The sequence below is a fragment of the Protopterus annectens genome, chromosome 11.part0 (genome assembly GCF_019279795.1).
Source record: "Protopterus annectens isolate FY-2018-M chromosome 11.part0, PAN1.0, whole genome shotgun sequence".
NCBI lineage: Eukaryota > Metazoa > Chordata > Ceratodontiformes > Protopteridae > Protopterus > Protopterus annectens.
The window spans coordinates 14195888-14216322 of NC_056745.1; the positions used below are offsets into that span (position 1 = coordinate 14195888).

At 43.0% G+C, this 20435-nt stretch overlaps 1 protein-coding gene across 2 annotated transcripts in view; it reads left to right on the forward strand.

Moving 5' to 3' along the window:
• The window catches only part of LOC122815124 (gastrula zinc finger protein XlCGF26.1-like), a 451177-nt gene that overhangs the window by 258900 nt on the left and 171842 nt on the right, over positions 1 to 20435 (forward strand). For both annotated transcript variants that reach the window (XM_044087374.1, XM_044087375.1), the window contains one exon: positions 18394 to 18516. In XM_044087374.1, the coding sequence (XP_043943309.1) occupies positions 18394 to 18516 (123 nt within the window). The remainder of the gene's footprint in view (positions 1 to 18393; positions 18517 to 20435) is intronic.

The window sequence follows — 20435 nt, forward strand, 5'->3', positions numbered from 1 at the left end:
GTTGTATTGGCCAAAATATGTTGATTTACCTTAAGGAAATGTTTTCATTAGTCACTTCCCTATAAGTAGAAGTTTATTTACTTATTTGTGTGTCCTTTGGTAACTAAAAGAAGTCCGACTAAGGCAGTGGCCTATTTTCAGCAGAGGCCCAGAGAGGAAAGCTATGAGTAAATATACACAAGGAGAGAAAAGACCCATAACAGATCAGATATTTTACAATAAGTTGGAGAGAAAGACTCCATAAAAATCACACATAAAGCAATTTACAAGAGCTGGTAAATAATTATGTACAAAGGGAGAAAATCCCCACACCAGGTAAAGCAAATACATTTTCAGATTATTACTAGGATAAATTGTGACCAAGAATACAGTATGTACTGCATGTACCCAGGTACTTTCAGAAATGGATAGCCTATGTTAAATTAATCAATATATAGTTCAAAATATTGACTATTTCTAATAATATATGGAGATGAGAAGTAATCAAGTATTCTGCTGCCAAAATAAAGTAACAGAGTCAGGTGAGGTGGAGTAATGAGCAGGAGGGTGAATGAAGGACATGGGAAGAGAGTTTGTTCTTATGAGATGTTGTGGAAGTTCACTACGTAGGAAATAAATAATAGTAAGTGTCAGCGGAACATACCTTATTAGCACAGTATCATTAAAGTGAGCGCATCTTTTGATGTTAGGCCTGCGAAGATATGGAGACATTAGTTAATTTAGAGTGAGAAAGGCGCAGTTATAGTACAGAGGTGGCCAGGTATCTGTTTAGAGGGCTGTGCAGGTACAGCTGCAGGTGTCAGATATTTTTTTAGATTGGTCTTGAAATTGGAAAGGTTGCTTGTATGTTTAAGGGATGAGGGGACAAAGTTCTAGGAATGGGCTACAGAGCTGGAATAGAGAGAGGTTCCTGCAGACAGGTGTGGTTTGTAGGAAGTGAGGAGCATTTTGTTTCCAGATTGAAGTGGCCCAGAAAGGGTCTCTCATGTGCAGTAAGTGTAGTAAGCCTTTGTCTTTTCCTGGTTTGTACAGTAATTTGTTGACTAAGAGTAGCTGGGTATAAGTGAGTTGCTTGGGTAATTCAAGCAAATCTAGCTGTTTTGGGGTTAAGTAGTGATGGTTTCTGTTTGATTGGTTAGTATCAAATTTTGATATTTTGTTGTAGTACTGGTTTAATTTATTTTGGTTGGAAGGTTAAAGTTTAACTAGTACTGGGGGCCACATATTAAAGTGGTGAGTAGGAGTTCCTCGATGAATCAGTAAAGTAGGTTTTGTACTGCAGAATGTTCCTAATTTTTGCTTTTTTTGTTAACTTGTTGCACATGCAAGTCAAGTTTTCAGGTTATTAGCAGTTGTCATGCCTAGTAGATTGGTATTGGGCTAACTTCCAAAGGGTTGTTAGCAAAGGCTGTTATTCAGAAATTTTGTTTGAGGTGTATAAGGGCTTTTTGGAGAAATAATAGCAGTTTTGTTTTGTTTTTTTTTTGATTAAGTAACAGCTGGGAGTTAGAGAACTTTCAGCTGATGAAAATGACTCTTGGGTGATGTGCTGTACAGTAATTAGTTTACTGGCAGTACAGATTAAAGTATAGCAATAACCCACGCCTGGGTGTGGGTAATGCTAAATTTACCCACGGTTGGCGTGGTTTGGTCCCGGAGGGCCGAGGACCAAAAGCCAACCGTGGTAAATTTAGCATTACCACACCAGAAGTGAGTTATTGCTATTATACCATGACATTATTTAAGAAAAGAAACTGTTACTTTTCTTTAATAATGGCATAGTATAATGCCTGTTTACTGCCCTTCCGCAGATGTCTGGCATCCGCGGCAGTTCTGATGTACTGCGCGCCTGCGCGGTACATCAGAGTTGGCAAAAGCAACGGAGAAAGCAAGATCTCCGTTGCTTTTTATGTCTCGCTATTTTAAATGAGTTTACCATAGGGACACAGTTTTAAAATAAGCAACGGACATCTCCGTTGCTTATTTTAACTGTCTCGCTATGTTAAACTCATTTAACATAGCGAGACATAAAAGCAACGGAGATCTTGCTTTCTCCGTTGCTTAAACACTGTCTCGCAATGTTAAATGGGTTTAACATGGCGAGACAGCTTTAAAATAAGCAACGGAGATCTCCGTTGCTTATTTTAAAGTCTCGCTATGTTAAACCCATTTAACATAGCGAGACAGTGTTTAAAATGAGTTATACTAATGGAAAAAGTCCGGCGACGGACCTTTTTCCATTAGTATAACTCGATTTACAACGGGCACGCTGGCCAATCAGCGTGCACGTTTCGGGGGGGTCATGGTATAATAAAGTTGTTTTCATATCATATGAGAGATGCTTGACATTTGGCCAAGTGTAGGTTGTTGGTAAGTATGTTGAAAAGCAGGGCCCCAGTAAGAACCTTGGGAAACACCTATCCCAGTATGGTACCTTGGGGAACACCTGTTCTGACAGGTAGGAAAGTTGAGTAAGAATTAATCCATTTAACAGACTGGAGTCTATTAAACAGTAGCTGGAGAATCAGTTGGCGAGAGTGTTTGATAAGCCAAGTGAAGAGTGTTGTTTTAGACGTAGGCTGTGGGATATAGTACCGAAGGTCTTGGACAGACCCACAGACATGGCAGAAGCCAGTTGGCTTTTGTCTCTGGCTAGGTTAGTAGTGTTAATGAACTTTAGGAGAGCTGCGGTAGTGCCGTGCCCTGGTCTGGAACCGTGTCATGTGGGGGTAAGGAGGTTGTTAGTTTGTAAATGAGTCTATCACTGGAAGTAGGATGATGTGAGATTTATTGTCATATGGCTGAGACGTGATTCCTGAAGAGACGTATTCATGCAAATGGATACTGGAAAGGAAACTGAGCAGCTGCTGTTTTTAGTAAGTCGCCAGGAATTCCATCTGGAGATAGTGGAGTTTGTTTGAGATATGTCTTGATTGTTATGGTGGATACTGGTTGAAAGGAGAAAGAGCGAGTATTAATGGAATTGGAGGGTGAGACTGAGTGGGATGTGGTTGGATTATTGGAGTAGGTTAATTTCTTTTGAGTTTGGTTGTGAAGAAGGTTAGTAATGCTAGAGATAAAGTGAACATTGAAGGAGTTAGCTGTATCATCCAGTGAGCAATAGGGGTTGGGGTTTGGTTTTCCATTTCAGCCAGGGTGTAATATTTTAGATATGGTGCCCCAGAATTTTCTAGAATTTTTGCAACATTTATTCTGCAAATGAGAGTAATAAAGTTTCTTGTCAGGTTTAATCTGGCATTTGGCTTTATTTCATTTCTCTCTCTCTCTCTTTCGGCTTTTTCCTAATTAGGGGTCGCCACAGCGGATCACCTTGTCCGCTCATGATTGGCAGTGGAGTTTTACAGTGTCGAGTTGCCAGCCCGGTGCCCAACCTTCCACAGAAGGCACACACATGCACGCACTCACGCCTAGGGCCAATTTTAGCTTGTCCAATCCACTAGCAGCATGTCTTTGGGGGATGTGAGAGGAAACGAGAGTACCCGGAGGAAACCCGAAGATTCTTTTCTGTTTTATTATTGAGTTATGCCTTTCAAGCTTTATCTTTGTTCCTCATTAATTTCCTGGTAGTAGGAGTGAGCCAGTGAGGATTGTTTTCCACTCTTTTAAGCCTAAGGGGGACCATGCTATTTAGCAGTTCCATAAATATCTTATTAAACTAGACAGTAGCATCATCTAATGGCAAGAATTTTAGGATGTTCCATTTGCAGGATTGTAGTGATGTTTTAAACAGTTGTGGGTCAAAGTTGTTCATGTTGGGAGAGGATTTATATGTGTGTTCCCTGAGAAAGTATGACATTCTCTTGTGGCATCTTTGGGCAGGTGGACATTGTGTGCTAGCTAAGGTGCCATGAGAGCTTATATTGTTAGGATGACTTAACCAGTCCAGGGTGGTAGTTTTACTGTTTTTCAGATTTTAGGATCACTGATAAGTTGGGAGAAACTGTACAGGTTTATATTTGAAGTAATTGTCTTAGAGGTAAGACTTGACCAGTTGATGTTAATGTGACCAAATGTAACTACCTCTGTGTGTATATTATCAGACAGAGGGGATAGGGTGGTTTGAAATGTGCTGATGATGTCTCCCAGTGGGATATGAAGATTACCATTACTCTGTAAAAATAATATCAGTTTGGGGCTGACCCTGACTTCTCTTATGTTTTTCAGGTACAAGCACCTGTTCATTTTGGCTGGTTTCCATTTTGTGCATCCCCTGTTCCCTCTGTAATAAAATAAACTCACTTTCCTTTTCATTGTTAGCGTTTCAGAATCTAATCAGACTTGTTCTGTAACTTTTTTCTACATCCCACATTTTCCTTAAATCATTTCTTCTCTTTTTTCAGAGAATCCAAACTCTGTTTTAACACAGCCACTTAACTTATTTATGTTTTTTGATATTACTTTGCTTCTAAGTTTCAGGTTTATTATTGTTCCATTTTCTATGTAAAACTGGGAAAGTCTTTTTAAACAAATTAACACTTTCTTTAATTAATTTATTTATTCATTGACATTTGATTACCAGGAAAGTCTGACTAGGCTGAAACCCATTTTCAGAGAGGTCTGGGGAGGAAAGCTCCAAATTTTTACAAAACATTTTAAGAACAATAATTTTACAATCTTCAAAATAAAATAAAAACATCTGCAGTTTAAACAATTATTACAAGTTAGGCATAATGTAAAAACATCAATTAAGAATCAATACAAATGATATAACAGTCATTTAATATTTAGAGAAAGTTTAGTCGGTTTGTAGAGAAATTAAAAATAAGTTACTTTAATGCAACTAAGACTTGCAATATGAAATGAGGGAAAAACATGCTTATGATATATTTAGAGAGAAAGTCAGGGAAGAGAATTTGATAGAAGTAAGGAAGTAAGTGAAGAACCTCACAGTCAGAGTGTCAAACAGTCACAGCCCTTAAGGCCAAACACAATGCCAGACACACTAGTCATTGGTGACTCCATAGTCAGGCACACTGACGTCCCGCTCACCAGACTGAGTAAGGAGAAGGTCACAGTAAGCTGCCTGTCGGGTGCTAGAATCCGCCACATAACGCAAGCACTCAGGTCTCTCAACAGCAGGTACAAATACGACTCAGTCATTGTCCACGCTGGTGTAAACGACCTGAGACGTACCTCCTTGGACTACATGAAAAGAGACATTGAGGAGCTCTCTGATTATGTAGCCCAGGCAGGTATGACCCTGACCTTGAGCAGTATCCTACCTTCACCAAGAATGATGCCACAATACAGAGATAAGATGATCAGCTTTAACAATTGGCTTAAACTCTGGTGTCATTCAAAGGGGATCCAATGTCTGTCTGCCTGGGATGACATGCTGGGCAAGCCACGCTGCTTACAAGGGACGGCTTGCACCTGTCACCCTGGGATTCGGATATTGGCAAAGGCTCTTGCCACCCCATAGTGCCTTTTTTAGGCAAGGCTCAAATTCTAAACCTACCACCCTAGAACACAAAAAAGGAAAAAAACTAAGGGTAATGCTGCTTAATGCCAGAAATCTAAATCTCAAAATGCACGCACTCGAGGCCCTTCTCAGTATGGAGAACATCGATGTCTGTGCAGTGACAGAAACCTGGTTCAAGGCTCCTGAGAGCACCCCAGCACTATCAGGTTTTACCTCTTATCATGCGTTCCGGCCCCAAAATCCGGACAATACCAAGAAAGGAGGGGGGGTATCCATATTCATCAAAGACACCCACACCTCAAGACTGGTGGCAACGCACGATGCATTGGAGACCATCCAGGTGCAATTAACCATAGGCAAGACTGCTCTGCAAATTGTAGCATGTTACAGGCCACCCTCACAAACTCAGGAACCTCACATGGCCTTCCTGAAAACACTAGAGGATAAATGTATCACCAAACACCATCATACTAGGTGACTTCAATTACCCTAATATAGACTGGGAACACTACTCAAGCCCAAACACCCTAGCCCAAAAGTTCCTGGAATTCATAAACTCAAATGCCATGGAACAACTAGTCACCATCCCCACAAGAGGAGAAAACAAACTTGATCTCATCATCACGAACATGGGAGCACAATGTTCAACACCGGAAGTATACCCCTCACTGGTGAGATCAGATCACAAACTAATCTCGCTGGAGGTCCTCATCCCACCCCCACCTGAAATAAAAAGACCACAGAAAAGAACTTCTCGAAAGCCGACCTCACACTTCTCAAGACTAGTGTGGTCTCCTTTAAGGCCCCGAGCCATGGAAAACAGTACTCAAGCCGCTGAATCACTTACAAATGCCTTCTACCAGCACCTGCAGGACTGCATGGATAAGGCAATCCCAAGCAAAACAAAGACTCTTTGTACCAAAGGCAAGCGTCCAGTGTGGTGGACCCCAGCCATAAACAAACTCTACAACAAAAGGAGGAAGCTACTACAAGATAGAGCAAAATCCTTAAAAGGTAAGACACCCTTGATCACTATAAGTAAAAAACTAAGAGCTCTCATAAAATCATCCAAAGCAAATTTTGAGAGAAAAATAGCTAAAGACTCAAAAGACAATCATAAGGCTTTCTTTAGCTATGTTAGAAACCTGGGAGGAAACTCCCAGATATGCTCAGAACTAGTTCAAAATGATGTGAAGATTACTGATCCTACAGACATTGCCAACATACTGGCTGACAGGTTCAGTGCAAACTTCTCCCCTCCCCAAAGGAGAGATATCTATACCAAGCGATTGCAGCCCCCCAAACATCTCCAACGCCCAAGTGAGAACTGCTCTCTCCAAAGCAAAAAACACAGCATCCATGGGACCTGATGGTGTCCCCGGCTGTGTGCTCCACGAACTCAACAAGGAATTAAACCCACAGCTAGGACAGCTGTTTAATCATAGTCTTACCTCTGGATACGCATCAGGAGTGGCACACTGCAACTGTGGTCCCACTTCACAAAGGCGGTGCCTCCACCGACCCTGGAAATTACCGGCCCATTAGCTTGACAAGCCTTATCTGCAAAGCCATGGAGAGGATCATAATGGACCTCATAAATAAAGACATAGGGATTTGCAGACTTTGGATCCATCCCAGTTTGGCTTTGTCAAAGGCAGATCATGCCTTCTAAACTTGGTTGACTTTTTGAAACAGTCACCAAAGCCATTGATGAGGGAAAGGCAGTCCATACAGCCTACCTCGATCTGGCGAAGGCCTTCGATACAATACCCCACTCGGGTATCATTGAAAAACTCATCAGCTTAAATGTTAACCCATACATCACAAGATGGGTTGCAAACTGGCTGAGTGACAGAACCCACAGGGTCAGAGTTGCTGGCGCCATGTCAGACTCAAAGCCTGTCACAAGTGGTGTACCACAGGGCTCAGTCCTGGGCCCACTCTTGTTTGGCATCTACTTTTCCAAGTACAAGCAAACACAGGAGGGTTATGGCTGACAAAGTTTGCAGATGACTGCAAACTGGGCACCATAGTAGAAAACACATCTGACACAGATATCCTTCAGAAGGGTCTCACAGAAATGGATAACTGGTGCCAGAGCCATGGCCTAAAGTTAAATGCCAAAAAATGCATAGTCATACCCTTCGGGAAAAACAAGGTTACCCCTAGCTACCAAATAGGTGGCAATCCACTGAGCACAGAAGAAGTTATCAGGGACCTGGGGACCCAGGTTGATAGTAGTTTGTCATTCGACACCCATGTAGCTAAAGTAGTTAGGAAGACCTTCTACATTGCCCACCTTATCATGAAGGGATTCTCATCTAGATCAAGGGAGGTCATAGTCTCACTATACTCATCACTCATCAGACCAATGATTGAGTACAATGCCCCATTCGAATGTATCTGACCCGACACTTGCAGCAGCTGGAGAGGCCACAAAAGTTCCTCACCAAAAGGATAAAGGGTCTCAAACATCTGTCCTATGCTGCCCGACTGAAAGAACTCCAGCTCTATTCAGTCGCACCGCTTGCTCAGAGGTGACCTTTGCCTAACATACAAGGCCATGTCAAACCCAGATTTGATGAATATGCTTCACCTCAAAAAATCTAGATCCGTCAGAGCCACAAGGGCGGGAGACTTAAACCTCGACACGGTTATTAATAGGACGTGCTGGAGGGATAGATTCATCACCCAAAGACTCCCTATGCTGTGGAATAAAATCCCGGTATATGTGAGGCAGAGCACCTCGCTGGCCTTGTTCAAGAGAAATCTTGACCAATGGATGGGAGATCGCAGATATACCCCAGGGATTACCTCAGTGTCACTGCTCAACAGAGGCACAGCAAAATAATGGGTATAGTTCCCCATACTAAAGGGGTGGCGTAAGCCACAAAACTATGGGCTAGGCTTGTAAATGCCCTCGGGCAGATAGCCTAGTATGAACCTATGAACCTATGAACCTAAGAGAAAAAGGTAGTACAAAGAATGAAAAGGTACTTGTTCATATTTAGGTTTTGAGCAAGGACAGACCCAGATTTTTGCTAGGAAGTCTTCAAGAGTGGTTTTGAAAGATGGGAGAGAGGGTATTGATTTGATGGATACAGATAAGGAGTTACAGGCCTTAGCAACCTTGTACAAGTACCGTAACATCTCTTTTGCTGACTTACTCAGCTAACAACTTTTTAAAGCCTCTGCCACTTAATTTCTGTATTCAGCAACCACTTATCCCAGTTTTCCTACTGATTTTCTGTCTGCTTAGCGACAGCACCCCGCGGCTGTCGTCGTGGTTCTGTGCTCTCAGTCAAAGCCTGTTGCATAGTTGTAAAGCCTCACATACATGGTCTTATTTACTTTCTATTCTTGCTGTTGGCCATTTGTTGTGCAGCCACATCCTGTAAAGGCTTTCATTATCTTTTCCAGCAGTTTTTGTGTCTTAATAACATTCTCTTGTTTCTGCTACAAATTCTGTTCTTCAGTTATCCCTTACTAGATGACCCACTTGCTTACGTCAGTGTTCAATGTTAACAGCTCCAACACAAAGCCTCAAAAGGCCTTCACAGAGATTGCCAGCAAATAATCTGCAGTCAAAGTCCCTCCTCCCTACCCAACTATCCAAGCTATGTTTAAATTGAGTTAAAATATCTTTCTTCTTTACTGTTACTGGAAGTGAGCTGTACCATCTAACAGTACTGCAGTGAAAGGAATTTCCCAAAATATTTGCTTTGCAAGGTTTAATATCAACCAACAGATTATTATTACTAGTTTTCAAAAGATACCCCCCTAGGAATTCCTATTCCCGTGGTGGTGCAGCGGTAGCATTGTTGTCTCACAGCAAGAGGTTCTCCCGATGTCCTTCAAGGATGCATCTGCAGTCATAACATATGGGTTGTCCTGCCTCAGGCAGCCCTTCGGTCGGACGGATTTCAAAGTCTGGGTCTGGCCTCGGCTGATGTCGCACTTTCCCTGACGTCACAGCTTCTGGGGTATAAAGGCATCAGCCGACGCCATTTTCCTCAGTCTTTCTTGCCGCGCGGTGCCCGAAGCAGAAGCTGTTCGCAAGTGCCGGTCGGTCAGATCCAGAGATTTCAGCTACCGAATACTTCGAAAAAAGCTAAGTACCCCGTTGGGGACTCTTTCTTGCCTCAGCCGATGTCAGACAAAGTAAATAATTGTTTAACTTGTGGGAAACAAATACCTCATAAGGATTTCCATTCTTACTGCCTTCCCTGCTTAGGCCCAGACCACGACGTATCAGCTTGTTTAGCCTGTGCCTCCTTCAACCGACGGACTCTTAGACGTCGGTCGGAGTTTGCAGAAGAATTTTTTGGATCCGCTTTTGCATATAAAATGCCGTTGGAGACTCCGACTACGCATTTGGCCAAAAACGCAGGGAAAAGGACCGACACTCACGGCCCGCGGTTCCGGCTGAAACTACGGCTAGGCCTACCGCGAGTGTCTCGGTTTCGGCTGAAACCGAGCCCTCGGTTCTTCCTACGACAGAAACCTTACCTCCGACAACCGAGGCCAGAGAGGCCCCGGCTGAGTCGGCTTCAGAAATCCCTACCGAAGCTAGCGCTCAAGATTTGTCTGACACCATTCCTTTGGACATATCTACACCTGCACATGGGGCAGCTAGGCCCCCAGCTTCTATGTCTATTAAGGCCTTCTCCAGGGCTAAAGCTGCCAAACTTTCAAAAGCTTTACCTGCTAAATCTACTTCTCAGAGGCCTTCCTCAAGTTCTCAGATTCTCAGTCTTGCTGAGGACCTGATATCCTTGATTAGGGGTTCCCAACCTCACCCAGACAGGGCCTCCCAACCACCACCAGACAAAAGGCCTAGGACTGAACCCTCTGAACCTGTCTCCTCTGACTACTCCACAGATGGATCTGATTTGTCAGACCATCAAGAAGGGGCCTATTCTCCTTACGAGGATTCAGATGCTGAAGATTCTATCCCTTCTGCCTCCCCTCCTGAAGAATTTTCCTTTGGGGAAACCTTGCACTCTATGAGGGAACACTTTCAATGGCAGGGTCAGGATTTCTCTGATTCTAGAAAAAGGTTAAGGACATTTTTACATTTGCCCCAGCATAGGCCCTTAGCCATACCACCAGTGCTAACTGTAATTGATGATGTGTATAATGATGTTAGTTCTGCACCTGATTCTCTTCCCCCGGCCCCTGCCAAACCTGACAGATATTACAGGGTCCCGGATTCTCACTTCCACCTGTATAAAGCCCATGCTGCAGACCCAGAAACTATTTCTCAGGGCCAAAAAGGGGTTGCAGCTACCACTGCTAAAAATCCCCTACCCTCTGAAAGAGAGTCTAGAGCATTAGAGAGATGGGGTAAAAAGGTTTATACATCTGCTACTCTTTCAGGTCAGTAATCATTTCTTAAAATGTGGCTATGATGCACTGGAAGCTTCATTTAGATCAGCTATGACTGGGGCAGTAATTCATAGGCATGCCTGGCTAAAAGAACAATCCCTGCCAGACCATGTCAAGGCTAAGCTCCTAGATGCTCCAATGGAGAAACAAAGTTTATTTGGCTCCCCTGCACAGGAGATTCTAAAGAAGGTGGAAGAAAAAGCTAAATCTGTGCAAACAGTAAAGGAATTTCTACAGGTCCAACCTCCGAGGTTCAGCAGAAACTGGCCTTCCAAGAATTGGTCCTTTCCAGACACCTCCAGAGCACAGAGAGGCAGGAATAGACGCCCTCGAGGCAGAGGTCAATCAAAAGGTGCCTACAGGGGCCGTCAGTGGCAGCCTGCCAACCAGAGGAGTACTGCCACAGCTGCAACTACAACCACTAGCACAGGACAGACACAATGACTTGACTCTGATTCCGCCTACCAGGGAACAACTGGAAGCTCCCCTGGGCGGAAAGCTGGCTTTATTCTCAAAAACTGGCATTGCATTACAAAGGACTCATGGACATTGCAAACAATAGACAAAGGATACAGGTTTCACTTCCACACTTTACCAAAAAGGAGCGGAATGCCAAACCTACCACCAAATCAGAAGCCAGAGGCTTTCAGACAAATCAAAAATTTACTTCAGATGAAAGCGATAGAAAGGGTACCATCTATGGAACAAGGCCAAGGATTTTACTCCAGACTATTCCTTGCACCAAGAAAAGAAAACCAATGGAGGCCTATTCTCGACTTGTTCGCACTGAACACATATCTCATTGTACCAAAATTCAAAATGCTGACTCTACAGCAACTTCTTCCCATGTTGGGCAAGGAGTCTTGGCTGGTGACTCTAGATCTCAAGGAGGCATACCTGCACGTCCCTATCCGACCAGATTGCAGAAGATACCTCAGATTTCTTGCAGGATCAGAGCATTATCAGTTCTCAGCATTGCCCTTTGGCTTATGTACTGCACCCAGAGTATTCATGAAATGCCTGGCATCAGTAATTGCACATTGCAGACTTCAGGGAATTCAAATCTACCCATACCTGGACGACTGCCTAATACAAGCGGACAACAAGACAAAATTAATAAAGGATTTGGCCTATGTCATACACCTGCTACAGGCCTTGGGATACACAGTCAACATCTAAAAGTCAAGACTAGTGCCATCCCAAAGGATAACCTTTTTGGGTGCAGATCTGGACACAATAACTCAGATGGCTTTTCTCACAGAAGAAAAACAAAAACAGCTTCCAGATTATTTCATGACTTTGACAAGACAAACTCAGCTTACTGCAAGGAAAGTCCTGCAGGCCCTGGGTTTCATGGCATCCTGCATAATCTTGATCCCACATGCCAGGCTGCATATGAGAAAATTACAATGGTACCTAAGGAATGCATGGTCTCAACACAGTCACAGTCTAGAAACCATGATACCAATCATTCCATGCCTTCAAAAGGAATTCCTGTGGTGGGCTCAGGCCTGCCAGTCCAACAGAGGGTTGCCTTTCACGAAACCAAAACCAAGGCAGACCATCACCACAGACGCCTCAGACCTAGGATGGGGAGCACACATGAAGGACAAATGTATCCAGGGCCTATGGTCTCAAGGACAGTTAAACTTGCACATAAACCAAAAGGAGATGCTGGCAGTGAAGCATGCAATTGAGGCATTCAAACCATTCCTCCAGCAAGGACATCTGCTGATAAGGACGGACAACACCACAGTCATGTGGTACATAAACAAACAGGGAGGCACGCATTCCTACCCTCTATGCCAGATGGCAATGGATCTGTGGAACCTAGGCCTGAACCTCAATATCCAGCTGCAGGCCATTTTTGTACCAGGAAAAGAGAATTCACTAGCAGACAGCTTAAGCAGAACTACCACGGATGCTCACGAATAGATGCTGCATCCAGACATTTTCAAACTCATAACAAAGAAATGGGGATTGCCAGAGATAGACCTGTTCACCTCCCCTCTCAACCACCAACTGAAGAAATTCTGCTCAAGGACATACCACCCACAAGCCTGGAGGGTGGACTCCCTTTCTTTCAGCTGGAATGCCCTAATAGTGTATGCATTCCCACCTCTCCCATTGATGTACAAGGTTCTTCTGAAGATCAGGGAAGAACAGCCAAAGGTGATACTAATAGCTCCGGACTGGCCAAGGCAACACTGGTATCCGCTACTGAAAAACATGTCTCAGGAGAACTCATGGCCTCTACCCCTATGGCCTCTTCTTCTAATGCAGAACAATTTCAAGACCCTGCATCCAAGCTTGAAAACTCTGCAACTAACTGCCTGGAAAATTGCTTGAAACCAAACCAAGCTGTCTTATCTCAGAGGGTCAAGGACATTATCCTGGAGTCTCGCAGACCCTCCACAAGGAAAGCATACTCAGCTAAATGGAAGAGATTCCTCATTTGGAGCACATCAAAGGGCACAGATGTTACAGTGGCAAACCTAGCACACATCCTAGAATACTTAGCAGAATTGTTCCACAATGGCCTGTCTTACTCTTCCATTAAGATTCATGCTTCAGCAATTTCAGCAGAATACAATATGGATCCTCCTCTCTTCTCTCACCCTCTACTCAGACAATTTCTGAGAGGAATCAAAAATGTTAAACCTCCAAGGAGACCCCCTCTACCTGCATGGGATCTCAATTTTGTGCTGGAAAAATTGACACTACCCCCTTTTGAACCAGCAGCATCAGCAGACTTACAGTTTTTATCTTGGAAAACTGCTTTCCTTCTGGCAATCACTTCAGCAAGAAGAGTATCTGAGCTACAGGCATTAATGGCAGTGCAGCCTTTCCTTATTTTTCACCAGGATAGAGTGTCTCTGAGAACCAATCCAACTTTCATGCCAAAGGTGGTATCCAGGGTATCCTTGAACCAAGCTATTCATTTGCCTACGTTCTTCCCTAACCCGCAGAACAAAGGAGAGAAACTCTTGCACACCTTGGATATACACAGACAACTATGCTACTATCTGGACAGGACTAAAACTAGCAGAAAAACTGACCAACTTTTTGTAGCCTATGCAACTGCGGTGCAAGGAAAAGCAATTTCCAAGCAGACAATTTCAAAATGGATAGGAAATTGCATTCGCTTTTGCTACTCTTTTCATGGAAAGACAGCTCCTGAACATATCAGGCCTCATTCCACAACGGCCACAGCCACTACTACAGCTTTCCTTCGAGGGGTGGCTACCAAGGACATTTTAGAAGCTGCTACTTGGAGCTCCGTGCATACATTTGCCAAGCATTATAGTCTACCTTTATACTCCAGATCCCGAGCAGGCTTTGCAACTGCAGTTTTACAGGGGATCTTAACTACACCATCCTTATCTTAGTACCTCCCCCCCCCAGTTTGGCTATGGTATTCTACCCATATGTTATGACTGCAGATGCATCCTTGAAGGACATAGTACAGTTTTGTACCTACCATAAATGTAGATGTCCGATAGGTATGCATCTGCAGTCAGGATTACCCACCCTCCTTCCCCTCTGTGGTATTCCTAGGGTGCTTACCCCTCTTTCAGCTAGCTGGGAGGATCTGTTATGGTGTATTTGTTTGTTTGTATATATGTATATATATATATATATATATATATATATATATATATATATATATATATATATATATTTTTTGCTACTGTTTGGAACATTCAACTTTTATCCAAATTTAGCCTTCCTAGAGGGCACCTGGCATCTGGGGCAAGAAAGACTGAGGAAAATGGCGTCGGCTGATGCCTTTATTCCCCAGAAGCTGTGACGTCGGGGAAAGTGCAACATCAGCCGAGGCCAGACCCAGACTTTGGAATCCGGCCGACCAAAGGGCTGCCTGAGGCAGGACAACCCATATGTTATGACTGCAGATGCATACCTATCGGACATCTACATTTATGGTAGGTACAAAACTGTACTTTCGATTCTCAGCTAGTGTGCGGGGCGTGCCTTCTGTGTGGAGTCTGCATGTCCTCCCTGCGGGTCGAGTGGCGTTACAAAAGACATGCATGAATGGGTGTGCCTTCGTTGAAGGTTGGGCATCGAGCTGGCAACTCGGCATCGTGAAAATCTACTGCCAATCATTAGCGGACCGGAGTTCCGCTAAGGCGACCCCTAACCGGGAAAAGCTGGAAGACAACAACAACCCCCCTAGGAATTCCTACACAACACCAAAGGACTTGTCATATATACATTTATACATCATTATCAAGTCCCCCCAAAAGTCCTCAATTTAAAGGACAGAGGGATAGCTCTTCTAAACTGTTAGCATAAGCCTTTGCCCTCATTCCATTAATTTGTCTGGTGAAAGATCTTTGGACGATTTTTAGTCTCTACATTTTCAGAACAACTGTAAGAACAGACATCTGCCCTGCATTGCATAGTAGGGCAAGTTACGGTTTTATAAATAGGTAATAAAACTTTCATGTCTCTGTTTGACATTGTTCTTAAAGTACTACCAGTTTCATAAAAACCTCTTCTAATGATGTGACAATAACACTGTAGCTTTTGTCTGCCATTGTATCTCACAGAATCTTTAGTTTCACAGAATGTCACCAGAGTAATGACAACGCAGTTTCAACATACAGAACTATTTATGTTGCAAGTCTCTAGAAAATCTCCAGCCAAAAATGTCCACTTTTGTGCCACAGAAACCTACTTTTTTATTGCTGACAAAGAGTAATGGTAATGCTCTTTCATTTTGTAGGTAGAACATTTCCAGAGTGTTAAAAACTCAGTTTTTGTTAGTTTCTTATACACATTACTGCAGGGTTCCTTGTGCTGCTTACTAAGTTGGAAGTAATTTCAAGTTGCACTTATTAACTGCTGTGGAAGTTCCACCATTTGCTAAGAGGGAAGCAATTTCAAGCTGCACTTATTAATATTCACTGCTGTGGAAGTTCCACCATTTGCTAAGAGGGAAGCAATTTCAAGCTGCACTTAAGATTCACTACTGTTAAAAGTTCCACCATTTGTGATTTCTTTTGTACATTGCATACCATCCTTTATTTTGCTTTGATTCCCAACAGGATGGGCTTACACCTTCAAACACAGTGCATGGCTAAATGTAGTTTCTGTCAGGGTATTTCTTAAGCAGCACAATTCTCTTGCAGCTTCAGACAGCAGTTACCAATTTTTCTAGAAGATAGTGATTTTACTTGCTTTAAACACAACACAATCCACAATGCAAAAAAATTTAAGCAGCATTTTTCCACTGTTGTAGTTTGCCATACTGTGAATCAGCTTCAGCAGTTTAAGTATCAACTTCGCACACAAGCTTTCATTTGGCATTCATTTGCATGGGCTAATTTTTCCAGCACACAGACTATGCAAATGCAGCAAAGGTATCCCAGAAGATACTTATTGTCAGTACCCCCACCCTTTTCCTGCTGCACAAATCTTTTTTAGTGAAGTCACAGAACAATCAGATAAATGTAAAACAACAATAGTTTATATTTGTGCATCTATACTCTTGGAGTCTTTCAAAACCATGCAGTGTTGCCTGTAAGCAGTTCTTCCACTGTACGTTTCCTTAGACCAGCACTTTTTAAGCTACAGTTCAGTATACCTGGCGCAGTCACAACTTTCCAGTGTACAGATTTCAGAGTGGTCTGACTTATTTTCTTAGAGACCTACTGTGACAAAATGTCTCTGCTCATTTCCTTAATCAGTGATCTGAACACACTTTGTGCTGTAACATTTCCTTACATGTTGTTTTCACCAACTTAAACTCACAGTGTGCAGCTTTAAGTAACCTTTCTGCATCTTTCTGAATAACCCCCTTTAAAAACATTTATCATTGTTTTTCATGCAACTCTTTCCATCTGGTTGAGTAGGTATTTTTCATTTACTGCACTCGTATAGTCCAGTTTCTGTTCCTGACTGACTCTGGACTGCCTTGGATTTAGCAGGAATTAGCTCAGGAGTGCTGTTGAAAATATCTTGGCAGTCAGACACGCCCTGGAAAGTTGCATTTTTCTCTGGGGATGAACACTTGAGCACAGTTCTGGCAAACAGCATTCACAGTTTACAGCATGGTTTGTAGCACAGTATTCTTAGCTGGTAGATCTTGTCAGGTAGAATTTAGGCAGTCAAGAATTTGGCGCAGCGGTGGCATTGTTGCCTCACAACAAGAGATTCTTCCGTTCGATTCTCGGCTTGGGTTGGGAGTGCCTTCTGTGTGGAGTCTACATGTCCTGCCCGCGGTTGAGTGGGCGTTCGAAAGACATGAGTTGAATGGGCGTGCCTTCATTGAAGGTTTGGCATCGGGCTGGCAACCCGACACCATAAAAACCAACTGCCAATCATTAGCGGACCGGAGTTCCGCTGTGGCGACCCCTAACTGGGAAAAGCCGAAAGATAAACAATAATAACAACAACAACAGTTTATGTAAAACTACACTGTTTCCCTGCCCAATGAAAAGTGCCAGAGTAATATTTTGTAGTGTGTACCACACTGAGTCTCTACATTGAAGTTCTGCTTTTTTTGAAATGATAGTTTTTTTTAACTGGAAACAACTCAACTGAGGAAATAAAAAGTCATTTCGGGTAATGCAGAGTAATGAAATAAAACACTGTTCACATCTTCATTTCATGATTCTTATGTGGCATAAGAGAAGTAGCATTCACCACTACCAACAGACCTATTAAGTATTCCACTTCCTTTTTACAAATACTTACTTATTTTAACCTCCTAAAGAAGATTCTACTTGGTTTGGAATATCATTTCCATAAACTCTCCTGAGTTCTTACGAGCTATTGACTGATTCCCTCCTTTTAGGCCCTCGCACCTCAGTGCACCTCCTGTCTATAGTGCATTATCTCTCTTTTTATCTCTCTATCTCTTTGGAGAGAACTGCAGTTCTACCTGTCCTCTTGGGTCTCCATTCAGCTCTGCAAAGCTTCCCTTTTAAAGAAGAAGGGACTCTTCTAAACTAGTGCGAGTTAATATCTGCAATGTATGCCCAGTTTGATGGTATACTTCATACTTCTACGGGGAGCTACATCACAGCTGGTGGTAAGTAATGAAGATATAGATTATGTCAGTCAAGTTTTTGAAAAAAAAGAAGTAGATCATAGGCTTGTTGTTCAAGCCTAAAACTTATGAACCTAGGTAAAATATTTGAATTATGTAGCTTAGTTTTCTTGTGTATATCTGGCTATCTATATATCTATCCATATGTATGTTTATAATTTTTGATAAGTTGCATATTCTGTTAATAGCCCCTTTTCTGCAGTGTAGTAATATGATTGTAAACCTGTTTTATTAACACAGACTCTGTTCTTGCTCAAAGGACTGTGTTTCAGTTGTCTTATATAAATACAGTCATTGAATGTATTTTGATATATTGCTGCTCTATTTTGTGTGTTCTAACATTTACTGCTATGTCAGTATAAGTAAACACTGAAATCAGGCATCTTACAATTCTGAGGAATGTGATAGTATTAACTGTAGTTTCTGTTTTTTGTTATGCAGAGAATAACAGTATTAACTGCAGTTTATGTTTTTTGTTATGCAGGGTATAACATCCCATTACAGCAGCTGCTGCTGTTAATAAACAAGCCCGGTGACCTCCCTTTTAATGTTACAAACGAAGGCATGACTAGGCTGCAAACAGATTTTCCAGAAGTTAGTCTAACTGGTAAGTAAGCGGTTAAATGATGAACTGCTTTTGGTTTGCGCTTCCTCTGAAGTAGAGTCATATACTGAGAGAAGAAGGGCAGCACCGTGGTACTGTGAGTAGCACTGTTACCTCTGAAGTAGAGTCATATACTGAGAGAAGAAGGGCAGCACCGTGGTACTGTGAGTAGCACTGTTACCTCTGAAGTAGAGTCATATACTGAGAGAAGAAGGGCAGCACCGTGGTACTGTGAGTAGCACTGTTACCTCTGAAGTAGAGTCATATACTGAGAGAAGAAGGGCAGCACCGTGGTACTGTGAGTAGCACTGTTACCTCTGAAGTAGAGTCATATACTGAGAGAAGAAGGGCAGCACCGTGGTACTGTGAGTAGCACTGTTACCGCTGAAATAGAGTGATGTATTGGGAAAAGAAGGGCAGCATCGTGGTACTGTGAGTAGCATTGTTACCTCTGAAGTAGAGTCATATACTGAGAAAAGAAGGGCAGCACCGTGGTACTGTGAGTAGCATTGTTACCTCTGAAGTAGAGTCATATACTGAGAAAAGAAGGGCAGCACCGTGGTACTGTGAGTAGCATTGTTACCTCTGAAGTAGAGTCATATACTGAGAAAAGAAGGGCAGCACCGTGGTACTGTGAGTAGCACTGTTACCTCTGAAGTAGAGTCATATACTGAGAAAAGAAGGGCAGCATCGTGGTACTGTGAGTAGCATTGTTACCTCTGAAGTAGAGTGATGTACTGGAAAAAGCAGGCAGCACCGTGGCATTATGAGTAGCACTGTTACCTCTGAAGTAGAGTCATATACTGAGAAAAGAAGGGCAGCATCGTGGTACTGTGAGTAGCATTGTTACCTCTGAAGTAGAGTCATATACTGAGAAAAGAAGGGCAGCACCGTGGTACTGTGAGTAGCACTGTTACCTCTGAAGTAGAGTCATATACTGAGAAAAGAAGGGCAGCACCGTGGTACTGTGAGTAGCACTGTTACCTCTGAAGTAGAGTCATATACTGAGAAAAGAAGGGCAGCACCGTGGTACTGTGAGTAGCACTGTTACCTCTGAAGTAGAGTCATATACTGAGAAAAGAAGGGCAGCACCGTGGTACTGTGAGTAGCACTGTTACCTCTGAAGTAGAGTCATATACTGAGAAAAGAAGGGCAGCACCGTGGTACTGTGAGTAGCACTGTTACCTCTGAAGTAGAGTCATATACTGAGAAAAGAAGGGCAGCACCGTGGTACTGTGAGTAGCACTGTTACCTCTGAAGTAGAGTCATATACTGAGAAAAGAAGGGCAGCACCGTGGTACTGCGAGTAGCATTGTTACCTCTGAAGTAGAGTGATATACTGAGAAAAGAAGGGCAGCACCGTGGTACTGTGAGTAGCACTGTTACCTCTGAAGTAGAGTCATATACTGAGAAAAGAAGGGCAGCATCGTGGTACTGTGAGTAGCACTGTTACCTCTGAAGTAGAGTCATATACTGAGAAAAGAAGGGCAGCACCGTGGTACTGTGAGTAGCACTGTTACCTCTGAAGTAGAGTCATATACTGAGAAAAGAAGGGCAGCATCGTGGTACTGTGAGTAGCACTGTTACCTCTGAAGTAGAGTCATATACTGAGAAAAGAAGGGCAGCATCGTGGTACTGCGAGTAGCATTGTTACCTCTGAAGTAGAGTCATATACTGAGAAAAGAAGGGCAGCATCGTGGTACTGTGAGTAGCACTGTTACCTCTGAAGTAGAGTCATATACTGAGAAAAGAAGGGCAGCATCGTGGTACTGCGAGTAGCATTGTTACCTCTGAAGTAGAGTCATATACTGAGAAAAGAAGGGCAGCATCGTGGTACTGTGTAGCATTGTTACCTCTGAAGTAGAGTCATATACTGAGAAAAGAAGGGCAGCATCGTGGTACTGCGAGTAGCATTGTTACCT